This window comes from Triticum urartu, chromosome 1A (assembly GCF_056163025.1).
Source record: "Triticum urartu cultivar PI428250 chromosome 1A, HENAU_Tu73, whole genome shotgun sequence".
Lineage (NCBI taxonomy): Eukaryota > Viridiplantae > Streptophyta > Magnoliopsida > Poales > Poaceae > Triticum > Triticum urartu.
Window position 1 is genome coordinate 19799190 of NC_141873.1, and position 16437 is coordinate 19815626.

Consider the following 16437-nt stretch of genomic DNA (forward strand, 5'->3'; position numbering starts at 1 on the left):
AATCTAACATTCGATCATCTAATTAACTTTTCTAAAAAATAGAAAATAAGTAAAAAAATGTGTGTGTGTATGTGTGTGTATACGTATATGTGTGTACGTATGTGTGTATGTGTGTGTGTATGCATGTGTGGTATATGTGTGTGTGTGCGGCCCCGTACGCCGCCGCCCCGTACGTACGAGCGGGGGCGCCGGCGTACGGGGCGGGGGCGGCGGCGTACGGGGCGGGGGCGCCGGCGTTCGGGGCGGCGGCGGGGACAGACGGCGGCATGCGGCGTTCGGGGCGGACGGCGCACGGCGCGGCGGCCGGGTACGCGCGAGGAGAGAGCGAGATACGTACGGACGGCGGCGCGGGACGACGATGGGACCGCGGCGCGGGACGACGACGGACGGCGGCGCGCGGCGTTCGGGGCGGCGGCGGGGACGACGACGACGACGACGGGCGACGGGCAGCGACGACGGGAGCGGCGCGCGAGAGGTTGACGAAAGAAGTGGGGAGATGTAACTGAAATTTCGTAAGTGTTGTATATATAGGAGAGGCCTTTAGTACCGGTTGAAGCCACCAACCGGTACTAAAGGCCTACTTTGGCCAGGCAAAGAGGCGGGAAGAGCAGGCCTTTAGTACCGGTTGGTGGTTCCAACCGATACTAAAGGGTGGTCTTTAGTACCGGTTGGAGCCACCAACCGGTACTAAAGGCCTTGCGCTGCCACCCCAAAGTTTAGTCCCACCTCGCCCGGCGAAGGGCAGCCGCACTGGTTTATAAACCCAGCCGCGGCTACCTCTTCGAACTCCTCTATATAGCAGGCTTCTGGGCCTAATTAATTAGGGCGCGCTGCCCTGTGAGTCTGCTGGCCCTTCTGGGCCTGCATTTGGTGCACACCCTAGGTCTGGCAGGCCCACTGGGTAGCACGCCAACAATTTTTTTAATATAGTTTTTTCTTTTCTGCATTACTTATTTTCTTCTATTTATTTTTGAGTAGTTTTTTATATAGTTTTTTCTTTTCTGCATTATTTATTTTCTTCTATTTATTTTTGAGTAATTTTTTTGTATAGTTTTTTTATTTTCTGCATTATTTATTTTCTTCTATTTATTTTCTTCTGGAAATTGAATGCTGCATACTGAACAATTAGGTAAATGACCGAAAAACAACAAATGATGTCAGAACATGTTGGAAATTGATGACATCGCTTTAAATGCTGGATACTGAACACAAAAGAAGTCCGGAGTTCAAATAAGTTTAAAAAACATTGAAGTGGCCATGTAACAGATGAGTTCTCGTCCGAAACCCTGATACTCGAAAAGAGTATGTCCAGTTTGTACACGAAGTGCGTCCAGTTTTTGCCGTGACCCTCTCTACTCTTTCGCGCATGCTATGCGGGTGATATGATGATACCATGCCAAGTTTCAACATTTTCACGATTCATTTTGTAGTGATTTTCAATTTCACGGTCATTTAGCTCTCTAAACAATTAGGTAAATGACCGAAAAACAACAAATGATGTCAGAACATGTTGGAAATTGATGACGTTGCTTTAAATGCTGCATACTCACGGCTTATAAACCGCTCATACTGCCTCTCGCTTGGTGAAGATCACAAGATAGTTTGGTTAAATTGCATTACTTGTAAGTCCAGTTAACATGGATGCTTATGATGCAAGAGCAACAACAAAAGTGAAAATTTGGCACAAATAGGTAGTTGTGTAACTAAAATAGGTAGGAGGAGAGATAGCTCTTATGTCACAAAAAAGAAGTTGTATCAAACCTTTTATGTCGGATCTAGAACAAACCAATCGGTATCGCCATCATACAGCCCAACCGTGGCTCGTGATGCATATATATGCATATCAAATGCAGGGTTGGACGTATGATGGTGAATCCGAATGATTTGTATGCAGTCGATGAACTGGTAGATGTATGTAGTCGATGAACTGAAAGACTTATGCAGGGAAGGCGAGAGGTGGGCTATATATAGGGTCGTCTGGCTCACAAAGTGATTGTGGTAGTTTCGATCCAACGACTCACATGAGCTAGGAAGAAACACACCCTTGATCCAACGACTCGCAAGAGCTAGAAAGAAACACACGATCCGTGTGATTCTTCCTAATTGGTGGGATGCACATTAGTACCCACTCTGGGCTTCGGTGAAAGTTGTAGAGGGGCTAGGGTTTCGCCATAGAGGGGCTCCGGAGCATCGAGATGGCACGAAAGCTAGGAGTTGGCATACCATGTGTTTAAAAGTGCTCTTAGGGTGGTACATGCCAAATATTCACTCAATCCTTGTGTAGGGTCTTCACCGGCATCGATTCCTCAGTCTGAGTCTAAGTACTTATAGGCTGAAAGTACCATAACCGATGAACATGAGGGAATCTTGTGTAGAGGTGGTTCATGCCATTGTTTTGGGACTTCCTAGGGACCATCCTAACAAAACCAAGCAAAGAGTTGCACATTAGTACCCACTCCGGACTCCGAAACCCTGATACTCAGAAAGAGTTTGTCTAGTTTGTACACGATGTGCGTCCAGTTTTTGCCGTGACCCTCTCTACTCTTTCGCGCATGCTATGCGGGTGATATGATGATACCATGCCAAGTTTCAACATTTTCAGGATTCATTTTGTAGTGATTTTCAATTTCACGGTCATTTAGCTCTCTAAACAATTAGGTAAATGACCGAAAAACAACAAATGATGTCAGAACATGTTGGAAATTGATGACGTCACTTTAAATGCTGCATACTGAACACAAAAGAAGTCCGGAGTTTAAATAAGTTATTAAATATAAAAAAGAGGTGCAATGCTGGTTAATTTGCTTCAAGCCATTCGGAATAGTGTAGACTGCACTGCACATAGCTCAGTGCAATCTATGCTATTCCGCAAGGCTTGAAGCTAATCAACATGTAGGTGAGCATTGCAACTCTTCGTCATTGTCTGTGCACTCACGGCTTATAAACCGCTCATACTGCCTCTCTCTTGGCGAGGTGGGACTAAAAACAGCTTGCCATAACCTCATTAGTACCGGTTCGTGGTACGAACCGGCACTAAATGGTGATGGTGGGGCCATAGCCTGACCGCAGGCTGACACAGCCTCTTTAGTACCGGTTCGTGGCATGAACCGGTATTAAAGGTTCGCCACGAACCGGTACTATTGATTGCCGCCACGAACCGGCACTAATGTACACATTAGTGCCGGCTCTAATTCAAATCGGCACTAATGTGCTTCACGTTTGACCCTTTTTCTACTAGTGCCAGTACTACGGCAAGAAGACCGCGGGGAGGAAGCAGGCCTACTCCGAAGCGTATCTGAAGTTGCATCCTGACACACCTGACCCCATTGCGGCGCCTCTGGACGACAGGGCGGTGGTGAGCATGGGGCCCAAGGAGCACGGTCGGGAGGCGGTTCTCGATGCTGTGATCACTCCTAGTATCTCCTACACACAGCTTCGTTGGATCGACCCGAGCCTGAGCCAGCGCACGAGCCAGCCAGTGACCAGTACACAGTCCCTCTTTCAGGAGCAACAATCTGTAAGTATATTCCCTCTTATCTTCATTGCTCACTTCATTTTCCGCATTTAGTAGTTTTATGAGTTCCATCATGTCATACCGTAGGCCTACATGGAGTACACATGCCAGGAGACCATGGCGTGGCATCAGAGGCTTTATGAACACCAAGTGCAGAGGGATAGCCAGATGCAGCAGGCTTTTCAGGATATGGCGGCCGGCAGGTGTCCTCAGTTCCCTCCAGCACAATGCCCTCCAGCACAACCAGTGCTGATGAGCTTTGAGGAGTTTGTGGCACAGAACGCTGGCCCCTTGCCGGTTAGTTCATCCCCAATCTATTCACCCAAAGCATGTCATGCCTTTCAACACAGTCATATATCCCGTGCATATGTCTTTTCAACATCCAGGGAACATGTGGATCTACCGTTGGCGGTGGTCTTCGCAGCACTCCGGAGACACGGAGCCCGACCACTCCGATCCACGGAGGCAGGGGCGGAGATGGAGGCGGAGGCGGTCTTGGCGGTAGCGCTGCCGCTAGCAGTGACGACCTGGGCTTTGGCCGTCTTGGCGGTGACGACCTCCGCGGTGCTCGATGATCCTTGTGTGGTGATGATGCTTGAGATGACTTGTGTGTGGTGATGATCATTTAGATGACTTGTGTGCTTCTCTATATGCTTATGTTGGTTGTGATGATGTTCATTTAGAGACTTGTGTGTGATGATGCTTATGCATATATTGTTGTGATGGTGCCGGATGATATCCTGTTGTGTTTTATATGTCTATCTCATCATATATATCTGCTGATATGTGCTGCTATTTAAATTGAATTGATCTGAAAACAAACAGAAAAAAGCAAAAAAAAGCAAAAGCAAACTATGCCGACGGCTAGGCCGTCGGCATAGGGCTAGTGTGAGCTCCCAGTAGCTGACACGTGGGCGCCTATGCCGACGGCCTAGCCGTCGGCTTAGTTTAAAAACTGTGCCGACGGCTAGGCCGTCGGCATAGGCGCCCACGTGTCAGCTACTGGGAGCTCTGTATGAAGGACTATGCCGACGGCCTGGCCGTCGGCTTAGTTTCAAATTATGCCGACGGCCAGGCTGTCGGCATAGCCCTGGTCCTAGAGCAGCGGCTGGTCGCCACGTGGCACACCTATGCCGACGGTCGAGCCGTCGGCATAGTTTTTGACTAAGCCGACGGCTAGGCCGTCGGCATAGTGGTGCCACGTGGCGACCGTTCGTTGGGCAGACTTGACGGCGGCCGCCGTTAGGCGTGATAGTTGCCGACGGCCAGGGCCGTCGGCATAGATGTACGGCCCCCGTCGGCGTATCATATATGCCGACGGCCTCCCTGGTTGTGCCGACGCATATGTTGCCGACGGCCCTATGCCGACGGGGGCTGTCGGCATAGGCCTATCCCGACGGGACTCAGGCCTATGCCGACGGCCCTGGCCGTTGGCATAGGGGGCGATTCCGGTAGTGTTGTCTACGTGCCTGTATTGTGTGTTGTTCCAGCTAGAAGTACTAGTATTAGTACTACACGTCCACGGAAGGATAGATTGCTAGCTTGAGGCTAGCCTGACACTAAGGGTGGTCTATCACAAGCCAGCGTTGCTTTGTCGTCGTCTGTCATCGGTCGCTGCCTGTCACCGGAAAGTACTCGGCGACGTGGTCTGGGCCAACACACTCCAGATCGAATCAGTCATAAAATGAAAGGCATGCTTTTTTGACACGCCATCAGTGTCACGAACATAAGTGCAGGCTACACCAGATGCTAATTTTCTATTTCTATGTTAGACAACACATCCATGTCTGGTGCAATAATAATACAGCAGGTACAGTTGAGGATCATCAGTACTGTATATATTACTGGACATTACTGCTTATGATGCATGCAGTCTGAAACTAAACCATCTGCCGAAATGTGAGGAATTATATCATCATGCCTGAACACTAAAATGTCTCCTTCAGGAGATGCGCCGCTGTATGCCTTGGTTGCAGATCGGGTAGCTGTCGTGGTTCCAAATCCGGCCGCCCAAGCCATAGCAGAGGTCATGGGGTGGACGTGGATGGAGGCAGTGCCTTGAGGTGGACGTGAGCAGCGCTAACGCTATAAGAAGGGGCCGTCGGAGCTCGCGCCGACGGTCGAGGTGGGACAGAGCAGCCGGTGCGTTCTGTGGGTGGTGGGGAGGAGCCGGACATGCTAGAAACGATGCATCCACAAACCACATTAATCTACGCACGAAAAAAAATAGGAAGAGAGTGAAGGCAAGCAAGTTTTTACGCACATGTCAATAGTGTCGTTGCTTGGTCGATCGCAGTCTCTCTCTCCTGTGCATTTCGTCGAGTAACTAAAGGGCGTCCAGAAAGCAGCCTCCATTTCTTGTAACGGGCTGAGGTGTCGTCGTCCAGTTCCAGTGCTAATGTGGCAGCATCTGGGGCAAATCAGCACACCGCGGCGTCATGTGCAGCTGGAGGTGCTCGCACCATGGTCCATGAAGGTGGAGCCGACTTGTCGCTGTCACTCATGACATTTGAAATGTCAGACTTACATTGGTACATTACAGATAGAAAGAAAAACGCAGATAGTAGTACTAGCTGGTACTGTGAAAGCCACTCCTATCTTATCATACTTGCAGTGACCGAGACATCACCACTGAGATGTAGGAAGGATCAATGGAAGGAGACAGATGGCAACAGCGAGGGAGGGTCAGGGCGTGCTTCGGATTCACTTATGCCCGCGATTAGCAGATGATCGGTGCCGTCTCCAGAACAGCGAGGGTCAGGGCGTAGCTGACGAGGGAGGCGGGGGCGCCCCACCGGCGAGCGGGCGGGGGTAGGCTGTGGAGTGCATCCGCGAGCAGCGGGAGGAAGGAAGGTATGGATAGCGCAACGCCCCACCGGCGAGGAGGTGGCCCTCCCGTCGGGGGTAGGCTGTGGATAGCGCATGCCAGCGTAGCCCTCCCGTCGGGGCCGGAATCACCGCCGGTCGCTGGTACGATGAGCTTTTTTCCCTCTTTTTGTTTTTCCCATGTCTGTCTCTCTCGCCGGGGATCCTTCGTAGTCGCAGGGGAGCCTTCCTTTTGATTGTTGTTTCCACTTCAGTTGTGGCTCCCGAAGTTGTCTCATTTGAGTTGGTTCAGTACCATAGTTCAGTGTTGATGTATTTTCAGTAGCAATGTTCAGTTCAGTCAACAGGGTGAAAAAAAATTCAATGCAAGTTCTGTGTTGATCATGTCCAGCAGCATACTTCAGAGCTTTGCATATTTTTGATCAGCTATTGGTGCTGCTTTGTTTGTTCTTGCTTTCCTTTCTTCCGTAATAATAGGATTACAATCTCGAGACAACAAGTCCTCACAACACGAAGGGCTCGAGTTCAACCACACCGCAGTACAAGTTTCGGTACGGCTATAAAATGCCAATTGATGTGCTACCTTATTTTGTTCACTACTAATCATTAGAGGAACAAAAACTCTCTAACAGCCATTCGAATTTTCAGCAGCTAAGTGTCCATAAGCCGACCTGGACAAGGTGTCGCCTGCAAGAATGGCTAAAAGCATTAACAGAATCTGACTGTAGAACCACCGGAAAATTCGAATGTTGAATGGCCAGTGCCATCCCTTGCATAATCGCATGTATTCCCGCTTCAAGGGTGTCATTGCAATGAAATATGTATCTATATGCCATGAAAATCAACGAGCCATCTTTCCTTCGTAAGACCATTCCGACTGCTGCCCGGTCATCCATGCTCGAAAAAGAGCCATCAACACAAAGTGCCACCCAGCCCGACTGCGGTGGTGGCCACAACTTTAAGCATAGTTGAGTGATGAGAGATAGATGGCGGTAATGGCTTTTTTTTTTCTTCTTTTTTCAGGTTTTCAATCTTTTGAAGTTCAGCGCTGATGTATGCTCAAAAGCATACTTCAGAGCTACTACATACGATTCGTACAATTCCCGGCTCAGCCTGTTTAATTTTTGTCTTTTGTCTTTCTTTCATTCTTCTATGCATGCTTTTCGCTCAGGGTTTTATTTTTCCATACTTGTTCATAAAATATATAAAAAATCATCATTTAAAAATTATACATAAACTTCATAAAAATGTTCATATCTTTCAAAATACGAACATTCTTAAAAAGAATGAGGACATTTTGCACATGATAGTTTTTTTGAATAACTCATACAAATTAGGAATTCCAAAAAATCAGAAATATCCGAACAAAAACATTAAACCAATTTGTTTTTCAATTGCCCTGAACATTTTTTGCACTTGTCTAGACTTTTTTCAAAAATAGGAACGCTTTTGAAATTCCAAAAAAATACATTCGAAAGTGCGAACATTATTTGAAACTAACAAAACAATTCTCGATTTTTTAAAAAAATTGATAATACACTCGCATATGTGTCTGGTTCAGCGAAAAAACGAAAACAACCAGTATGCCATGGGCTAGCCCTCCCATGAAACAAGCAAAACAGAGCAACAACTATGGCTCTCAGCCAAAACAAACCAAGCTATCCTTGTAAGAGATCAATTCACTCCAACACTGTTACTTAGTCTATTACAAAACCAAGCAATATCTCTTTTTGCAAGTGACTGTCATTTAAAAAAGACGCTCATCGATCACAGAACTTCCAGCGAAGCCGGCAAGGTGTGCTTTTGGCTTGGGAGAAGTGTTTGTTCTGACCATCCGTGTTTTGCGAGGTCGGATCCTTGCCTAGCTCTCGGGAGAGCACCTCTTCTTACCGACGGTGTGGTGACTCTCTTAGGTATCATAGAAGGAAGGATCTTTGTCACCCAAGCCCGGTGGAGTCAGCTTGCCGACGTTCTCTCTAGCGTTTGGAGACTCCTTTGGCTATCTGTTCTGCTTAGTGATTTAGGATCATGAGAGTGGTGGGCGACACACAGGTTAGCTGTGCTTACAGTTATATTTCTTTTACTCGTTCTGTCTTTGTGTTGTAAGCTACAATTCCACCTCCATGTATTTTGTGGCCATTGTTTTTGTTGGCCTTATGTAACCCTTGGGCGGTTGATGACTTTGTTAATTCAAAGCTGGACTCTTCTTGGGTTGTCTTCTATAAAAAAACATATGTTTCCTTCCCATTATTGTCCTTGCATTGTCAGAGTGGAACTCAAATGGCATTAGTAAAAAGAAAGAGTAAAACACAGATATCACATATCTCCACACAAAAGCACATGATATCCAGTACCATGTCCTTCGTGACCCAAAAAATACACTCAAGGATGTAGCTAGGCGGACGTGGATTTGTGGCACTCAGTCTCAGGGCACTGAGTCCCTAACGCGTGCATTTATTTTTCGCTTTAATTTTCAAACTTTTATATCTTTTGAACGCAATGCCCAAACTAAGTTCTGTTTTCAATCCGTGTTTCTCGTGATGAGGGCTTTCTAATAAGATCCATTTTGAATATGTTTTGATTTTTTTTTGAAAATAAATGTTATGTTTCAACTCTTGAAACATAGTACGGGCGACCGGTAAAATCATGATTTTTGTGCCGATGACCAATAATAAAATGCCTTAAAATTTTATCTATGAAACTTGGTAAGAGTGAGCGAGAAACCGCAAGTCTCAATTAGCAAATTGTAAGTTTCAACGATAGAAACATAAAATTTACTATGCCCTCGTGCAGGATCCAATTACTTCGCGAATCGCGAGGCAATCAAGCGGCAGGGCAGGGCTTGGCCGATGCGTGACCGGGCACCTTCGTGCTCCTATGAATTTCCGGTAACTCGGTAGTTAAATAATATTATAGTAAGTCCATGATTTTCTGGAGACTACACTATTATAAGTCCATAGGTTTCTGGAGAGATAATATTATCATCCTTCCGGTAACTCGGTAGTTAAATAATATTATAATAAGTCCATGATTTTCAGGAGACTACGCTATAATAAGTTCATAGTTTTCGGGAGAGATAATATTATTATCCTTAATATTAATAGATTATGATTTTAGAATACCTGAAAATATTATCTCTTATCGCGTACATGGAAGTAAGCATTCAAGACCATATCAATTCGCCAGCTACCTGTAGGTTGCTTGCTTGACCCAAACTTAATGGATGTGCCGACGAAGAAGCTCTGCATGCAAGTCGTGTGGCACGTGTACCTTGCTACCAGAACGTACCATGGATGGAAAATGAAGCTGCTACCTACTCGTAATCTCTCTACTATATATACATCACTCGACCAATGTGTTATGCAAATCAAGTCTCACGCACAGCGCAACTTGCTAGCCTGTCAATCATCGAATATATATCATCGACCGTACGTCCATCAGCTCGGAGAAGACCGTCCATTAATCGGTGAGTAGTAACTAGACTAGATGTGCCGCAATTAATCTTGTTTAGGTTGTTGTTCAAATTCCTCACTGCATGCCTCAGTTAAGCTAGCTCTGTTGATCGATCTTAACCAGTGCGACGACGATGAGCTCCTCGGACGACGTCGCCGGTGGGTGCAAGAAGACTTCGTGGCCGGAGGTGGTCGGGCTGACCATCAAGGAGGCCAAGGAGATCATCATCAAGGACAAGCCTGACGCCGACATCGTCGTCGTGCCGGTTGGTTTGGCGGTGACCGAAGACTTCAGGCCCAACCGCGTCCGCATCTTCGTCGGCACTGTCGCCGAGATCCCCCACGTTGGCTAGTTGGATTGCCTTTGCTTGCTGTGGCCGGCATAGATGCTGGCTCATAAATAAATCAATAATGGAGGAATAAAAATGTATGGAAGTCATATGTTTGATCATTCAGTAATCTACAGGTTTGTGTGAACTGTGAAGTTCCGTCCATAGCTGATTGAGAAAAACTTATGTCTGTGCGTATTCTGCTTGGTTTGATCGTATTTTTCCGAGCAACCAAAGTTCCCAACTCAATTTTAATCATCAATTCACCACCAAGGAACAATTCCTCCTAAAAAGGAAGGTGCGTGAACTACTAGGAACTGGAATGAATTTGAAAATATAAAATATGCAAGTAGAGAAAATTATGATTTACATTAAACAACACCAAGTGGTAACCACCGCGGCAACGAAAAACATTTGGCGAAAAACTGATCTATGCAATCTAGCCCAAGCCCAATCGAAGCATATTCTGAATACTGAAAGCGATGTGCTTAGCCAAACGGAACATATATAGCAAACAAGTGAATGTGTGATTCACACCAATTCCTATCGCAAAGAACGCATGTGATGTGACTAGGGTTTTCCATACATGCAACCGCTGCCGCTGGTTCCTCTCTCCTTCGGTTGTGTTTCCAACGCCAAAAAGGTGGAAGGGAGCAACGGTTTGGGGATTGACCATGGATTTTGGGCAGTCTTAGCCCTAGTTAGGGTTTAGTCTAGATGTCTAATCGACGATAAGGAGGTGACGGCGTCACCTGCACCATGGAATAAGTCCTTCTGATCGTGATCTCGTTCTAGTGATGCTAATTAGCGCCAGTGGAAGGCATGTGGAGCTTCGGTCTGGCCAGATCTGGTGCCCGTTTGTTTTTGTGTTTCTTCTAGATGTTATACGATAGCGTCATTCAATGGAGTGGACGGGTGATGCTTCGTGTTTTGGTATTATGTCTGCCATGTTCCAGAAAGCACTGCCAAATTCGTTTTCGTTGGGAAGTTAGTGAGGTCAGGCCTCCCTGTTTCTGTCTAGACGAGTTGGGGATGTTTGTTTAGCCCTATCGGTGTTTTCTTCTCTGGGAAGATGTTTTGTTTTCTCCATCATCGAGTGCAAAAGAAGACATCGTCAATATATCCAAGTAACTATGTGTCATGCGAATCAATCTGTGTTGGATGGTTAGAAGGACACTGGTATTCTCAGCCCATCAGGGTTCAAATCCTAGTGCTCGCATTATTCTTGGATTTATTTCAGAATTTCAGGCGATGCACTTTCAGTGGGAGGAGACGTTCCCGTCGACGACGAGGCGCCTACGATGACTTCATAAATATCAAGATGATATGCTGGCTCAGTCTCTCGAAGGTGCTCATAGGGTGTGCGTGTGTGCATTCATACGTATGAGTGTATGTGCATACGTATGAGCGCTTGCTTCTGTACTCCTACTAAGCGATCCTTTTCCTCTCGTTCCCTGGCGGCTGGAACCTTAGCCGCCGCCAGGAGAGGCGATCCACGCATGTGGATCATTTCTACTCCCTCGTAGTTTAGGTTTTTAGCCTGTTCATCGTATTTGCTTTAGCGGCGACGATGACGATGCTAAATAAAGATTCTTTGGATCCTTCCCTAACGAGGCTATCGGTTCTATGGTTGGGGATGGATTTGGAAACCAGTCTATTCAAACAAGGATGGCATGGCGGCGGCGGCGTCCTCGCGGTTGACCTGTGTCCTCGGGCTCCGCCGTTGTGACGACCTTTACTCCAGCGCCGGCGTGGAGCTTGAGAGTTAGTCCTGGAGCGGATGCAGATTGTGCTCTGCATCGATGACATCTGGAAGACGGAATGTCTGTTGGGCTCGTGGTTAGTGGATGGCAGGTATTGTTTCCTTCTTCGGAGTCTTAGTCGTGGTTGGGTGCCAAATCTGGAGTTCGATGACGTGTCCGGGGTGTTGACCTGGTCTGATTCGTATAACGACAAGGGCTTCACTTTTGATAAGCCACCTTGGAGGTCCGCAGAGCTGCATATCAGCGATGCTGCCGCGTCGAGCTTGAGTGAGGAGGTGATTCGTCATTCTTTTCTTCGATGGCTGTTGTGGTGGTGACGGAGGAAGGTGACGGGTGTTGGTGTCAAGGTCAGAAATGTTCTACTACTGTTTCAGTTTTGGAGTAAATTGCAAAAAACCACCACAATTGGGGACTCTAATTTAAAAAACCACCACCTTTCGATTCTTTTTCAAAAACCCACCGCCATTGTACCGACAGTTTGCAAAAAACACTGATGGTTCGATTAAAGCAGTTCAAGTGAAAACCTGACAGATGGGTCCCACTGTCGGATGCCACGTGGCAGGGGAAATTGATGGAACAGACGGACGTTAAGTGACCGGTCAATGGCTCCTCTGCTTCCATGGCATTTTGTCAAACACGTAGCGGGCGCACCAAGAGTTGCAGCCCGGTGCGTCCCGCCAGCCGCCCACCTCGTCGGCAGCCGCCGCCCCGGCGCGCCACCACCTGCTTGGCCCGCTGTGACATGCTGCGCTCTGCGCTGGCACTTGCAGCGCAAAATCAGGCGTTCGAGCGTGTCGGCATCGCCATCGAAAGCACTCCGCCGTCGACCACATCCAGCCTCTAAACGAACTGTTGCGGCGGCTTCGGGATTCCATTGGGCTGCGTTGTGGATCTTCGAGCAGTACACGTGAATGAGGAAATACATGTCCCTGTAAACTTTGCTTCGGAAGCACCTGAAATTATTCCGGCCAGATGCGTACATACACGAAGCGGACGTCGCCTAATCCAGCGAGGCCGAGCTTCAGCGAGCCCTCGCACATGACCGCTCCGTCGAGTACGATCTCCTGCGCGCCGCACCCCATCCCGCTTCGGCAAGGCCGAGCTCCAGCGCGCCCGCGCCCCTGCCCGCTCGGCGCGGCCGAGCTCGATTTGATCGGGAGGTCGAGAGGCAGACCTCGCCGTCGCCTCCAGAAGCTTCGCATCAACACCCCGGTGCCGTATGGCATCTTTATGACGAGCTCTGCAACCTCCTACTACTTCCCGTCGTCGCCCTGCTCTGGCAGCAGCCGCCGCGCCCCCAAGCCATCGTTCTCGAGCTCCCCTGCCACCTCTGCGTCGACTACAAGCTCCTGGTGAGCTCCTCCTTCCCCTTCTCCCGCTCTCCTGTGTCTCTTGGCAAGCACCAGTGGCTGGGACGACACCGGCGAGGGCACCGGTGTGTCCGTGTCGTGAATGAGTGCGTTTGTGTTGACCAAAGGAGGAAGAGGAGTGGCAGTGAGGATGACGGGTGGGCCCCAGGCCAGCCTAATATTTGAGTCAAACGGTGTGAGTTGTTTCCGTGCCACCTCATCATTTACAGAAGGACCCAGCTGTCATTTTCCTAATAAAAAGCTCTAATCAACCCATCAGTGTTTTTTGCAAACTGTCAGTACAATGGCGGTGGGTTTTTGAAAAAAAATTGAAAGGTGATGGTTTTTTGAATTAGGGTTCTCAATTGTGGTGATTTTTTGCAATTTATTCTCAGTTTTGCCATGTCGGTCTTTACGTGACTTGTACTTTGACCTTTATGATATGAATGAGAAACATATTACCATGCAAAAAGAAACCCAAGTTATAATATAGATCGGTTTTTAGTTAGGAATATCCTGTACATGTCGATATTATGTTTCCACGTATGTACCATTCACCCCTGAATTGCTCCGCAGATGAAGGACATATCGTTTTATTAAGCATGGGCCACGCATGACACACACGATATTCATAATGTTATCCTCATCTAGTTGAATAGTACGTTATCCACAAAGTACATCTTGACTTGTACTGTTGGTTCAATAGTACGTTATCCAGCACGTACATAGCGACTTGTATTGTCGGTTGAATAATATGTTATCCTCGTCGTGAGTTGAATAGTAGAACTACACACGTGGAATTTACAGATAGCTACTTCTTTCGTCCGAAAAAACTTGTCCCAAACTTGTTCCTTAAACGAATGTATCTAGCACTAACTTGATGCCAGGTACATCCATTTCTGAGCTTCACACCGCATGTCTTCTATCCCAAGCAAGGTATTGCCATGTCTCTGCCTATAAATACAGCATTTTCGTACTCGACCGATCGATCAATACAACACAATCAAATTACTAGTAAGTAGCGTCGTTCCAGGCACAAGCTGCTATAGCTAGCACTCTCCAGTCTAGATTTAACCGGTGAGTCACAACACCGGGTGCCTCTATTTTCTTGAGAAATCTTTAGACTTGGTTTAAACTTCTGTCTTGGTAGCGCGACAATGAGCTCCTCCGACAACGTTGCCGCCGGCAAGAAGACGATGTGGCCGGAGGTTGTCGGGTTGTGCGCTGAAGAAGCCAAGAAGATCATCCTTGCAGACAAGCCCGACGCTGACATCATCATGCTGCCCGTCGGTACGCCGGTAACCAAGGACTTCAGGCCTGAGCGCGTCCGTGTCTTCGTCGACATCATCGCCGACACCCCAAGCATCGGCTAGCTAGCTTCATGTGCATGGTCGAGACTCAAGAATAAGTTAATATAATGGACTAATAACCGCTGGTGGAGCATTAGCATGTCATGGATTTGAATATGTTTTAGTTGTTTTGGGCGTGTTTTCAATTCCCCTACATAAAAATATATTTCTCCCAGGTTTTTAATCCTCCAAATGTTGAAAATGAGATGGTAATCCTTAAATGAGTTAAAATTCTTGCGTATCCAGGCTTTTCTCATAAAGTATATTTTGCCCTTGTTGAAATGTCAAAGACGTCATGTCCACCTTTTGTTTGACCAAATTTAAATTTTAAATTATCAACATCTAAAATATCAAATAAATACAATATGAAGATATATTTCATCATGTATCATGGTTATATATTGATTTAGTGTAGTAAATGTTGATATATTTTATAAACTTTATCAAACTTCATAAAGTTTGACTTAAGACCAAACTAATGTGCATGTACTTCTCATGTGTTTTGCCTTCTCATTGTGTGGTTGTGCTTGTGGCGGTTGCTTACGTGCTGGCCATGTAAAGACCGGATGTGAACTAGTTTTGCTTGTATATATCCCTTGACGTGGTATTATGAGGCAACTAAAGCACCCTCTAGCGAAAAAAATAATCAGGAAGCAAGTCCCAATGTCATAGTATTTTTCATTTTTCTCGACCAAATTCATAAAAAAAAAACTACAATTCCTTCGTCTATTAAACATGTATCAATTTTTGCACCTTTTTGTACAAATCCAAATTCAAAGAAAAAAACCACCTGTTTATACAAGTACATTTCATAGCTAGGTGGACAAAGTCGTGAATCTTCTATGATGAAAGATTTGTGTCATTGCATACAACACATAAAGATCATCCACAAGACTTGCAAGTATACAATTACATATAATAAGATCGGATGGTAACATTACAACTATAGGATAAAGATGAGCAAAACCAACCGATGGCTTGATCACACAGCCCATCATAGTAGAACAAAGCTGGGCATACTTAAGGGAATCTCCAGAACAAAATAACACCCCATGCATGCTAGGGTTGTTCAGAATGAAAGAAAACCATGTTGGATGGGACTGGCTAGTTGGAAGCTGAAGCAACACCGCTGCAATCCCTGACAGCAACGGCATGATCGTTCCACTTCTAATGTTGTACATGCCAGAGTCTATAACAGGATTTGAAGTAAAAGCTAGACTGTGATAATCACACATGCAGTATATGCAATCCCCTTGAAGCCCGACGCTTGCTTGAGCAGGCATGGACTTTGTGCAACGCTTGCTAACAGAGAGTGCTCGGCCACCCAAGTCATTGATCCTTCTCCATGCACCAGGGATGACACGCAAGTCTGGCTCAAAGACCTCAAATCCATCGGCGTGAGATTATCACATCACTTCTGCTTCACTAATTCACTACCAAGAAAATATCCAAAAAAGAGAGATGTGTACCTAAGGAAAGGACCGAGCACCTAATGATGCTTCGTGTGCTTGCGCGTGAGGTCTGGTCTCACATCCTGAGATGATCTTTCTGCCGAACCAAGTGAATTGCAAAAAAAATCGACATTGAAGGCTGGGGTTGCAGAAACCACAATTCTACGGTTTTGTGCCAAAGAAAATTAATTTTGCGCTTACTTTTTTTTGCAAAAAACACTAGTTGACTGCTTAGGCCATTTTGATGATGATTATGGCAGGTGGACCCCCCTTTTGTTGACGTGGCGTAATAGTTCGGGTAGATATCGTTAGACGTTTTTCTTTCCAGAAAACTCCTTCCTCCAAAAGCAAAACAACCAACTCCTCCCCCCATGAGTGCTCAGGCGGCCCGTCGCTGGCGGCCA

At 46.7% G+C, this 16437-nt stretch overlaps 1 protein-coding gene and 1 pseudogene across 1 annotated transcript; both read left to right on the forward strand.

The window, feature by feature from the left end:
• The first annotated feature begins 9450 nt into the window (after window positions 1–9450).
• On the forward strand, window positions 9451–10269 carry LOC147988528 (subtilisin-chymotrypsin inhibitor-2B-like). Its single transcript, XM_087544572.1, has 2 exons — window positions 9451–9806; window positions 9917–10269. The coding sequence occupies exons 1-2, from the start codon at window positions 9694–9696 to the stop codon at window positions 10143–10145; spliced, it is 342 nt and encodes a 113-aa protein (XP_087400698.1). The 5' UTR covers window positions 9451–9693; the 3' UTR covers window positions 10146–10269.
• Window positions 10270–14307: 4038 nt separating this feature from the next.
• LOC147988529 (subtilisin-chymotrypsin inhibitor-2A pseudogene) lies at window positions 14308–14708 on the forward strand (annotated as a pseudogene).
• The last annotated feature ends 1729 nt before the right edge of the window (window positions 14709–16437 follow it).

Bases quoted from the DNA above. Each gene is read 5' to 3' on its own strand.
- LOC147988528 (XM_087544572.1), top strand. From the start codon at position 9,694: ATGTGTTATGCAAATCAAGTCTCACGCACAGCGCAACTTGCTAGCCTG. The intron at 9,807-9,916 runs GTGAGTAGTAAC...GATCTTAACCAG, and splicing joins AGAAGACCGTCCATTAATCG to TGCGACGACGATGAGCTCCT.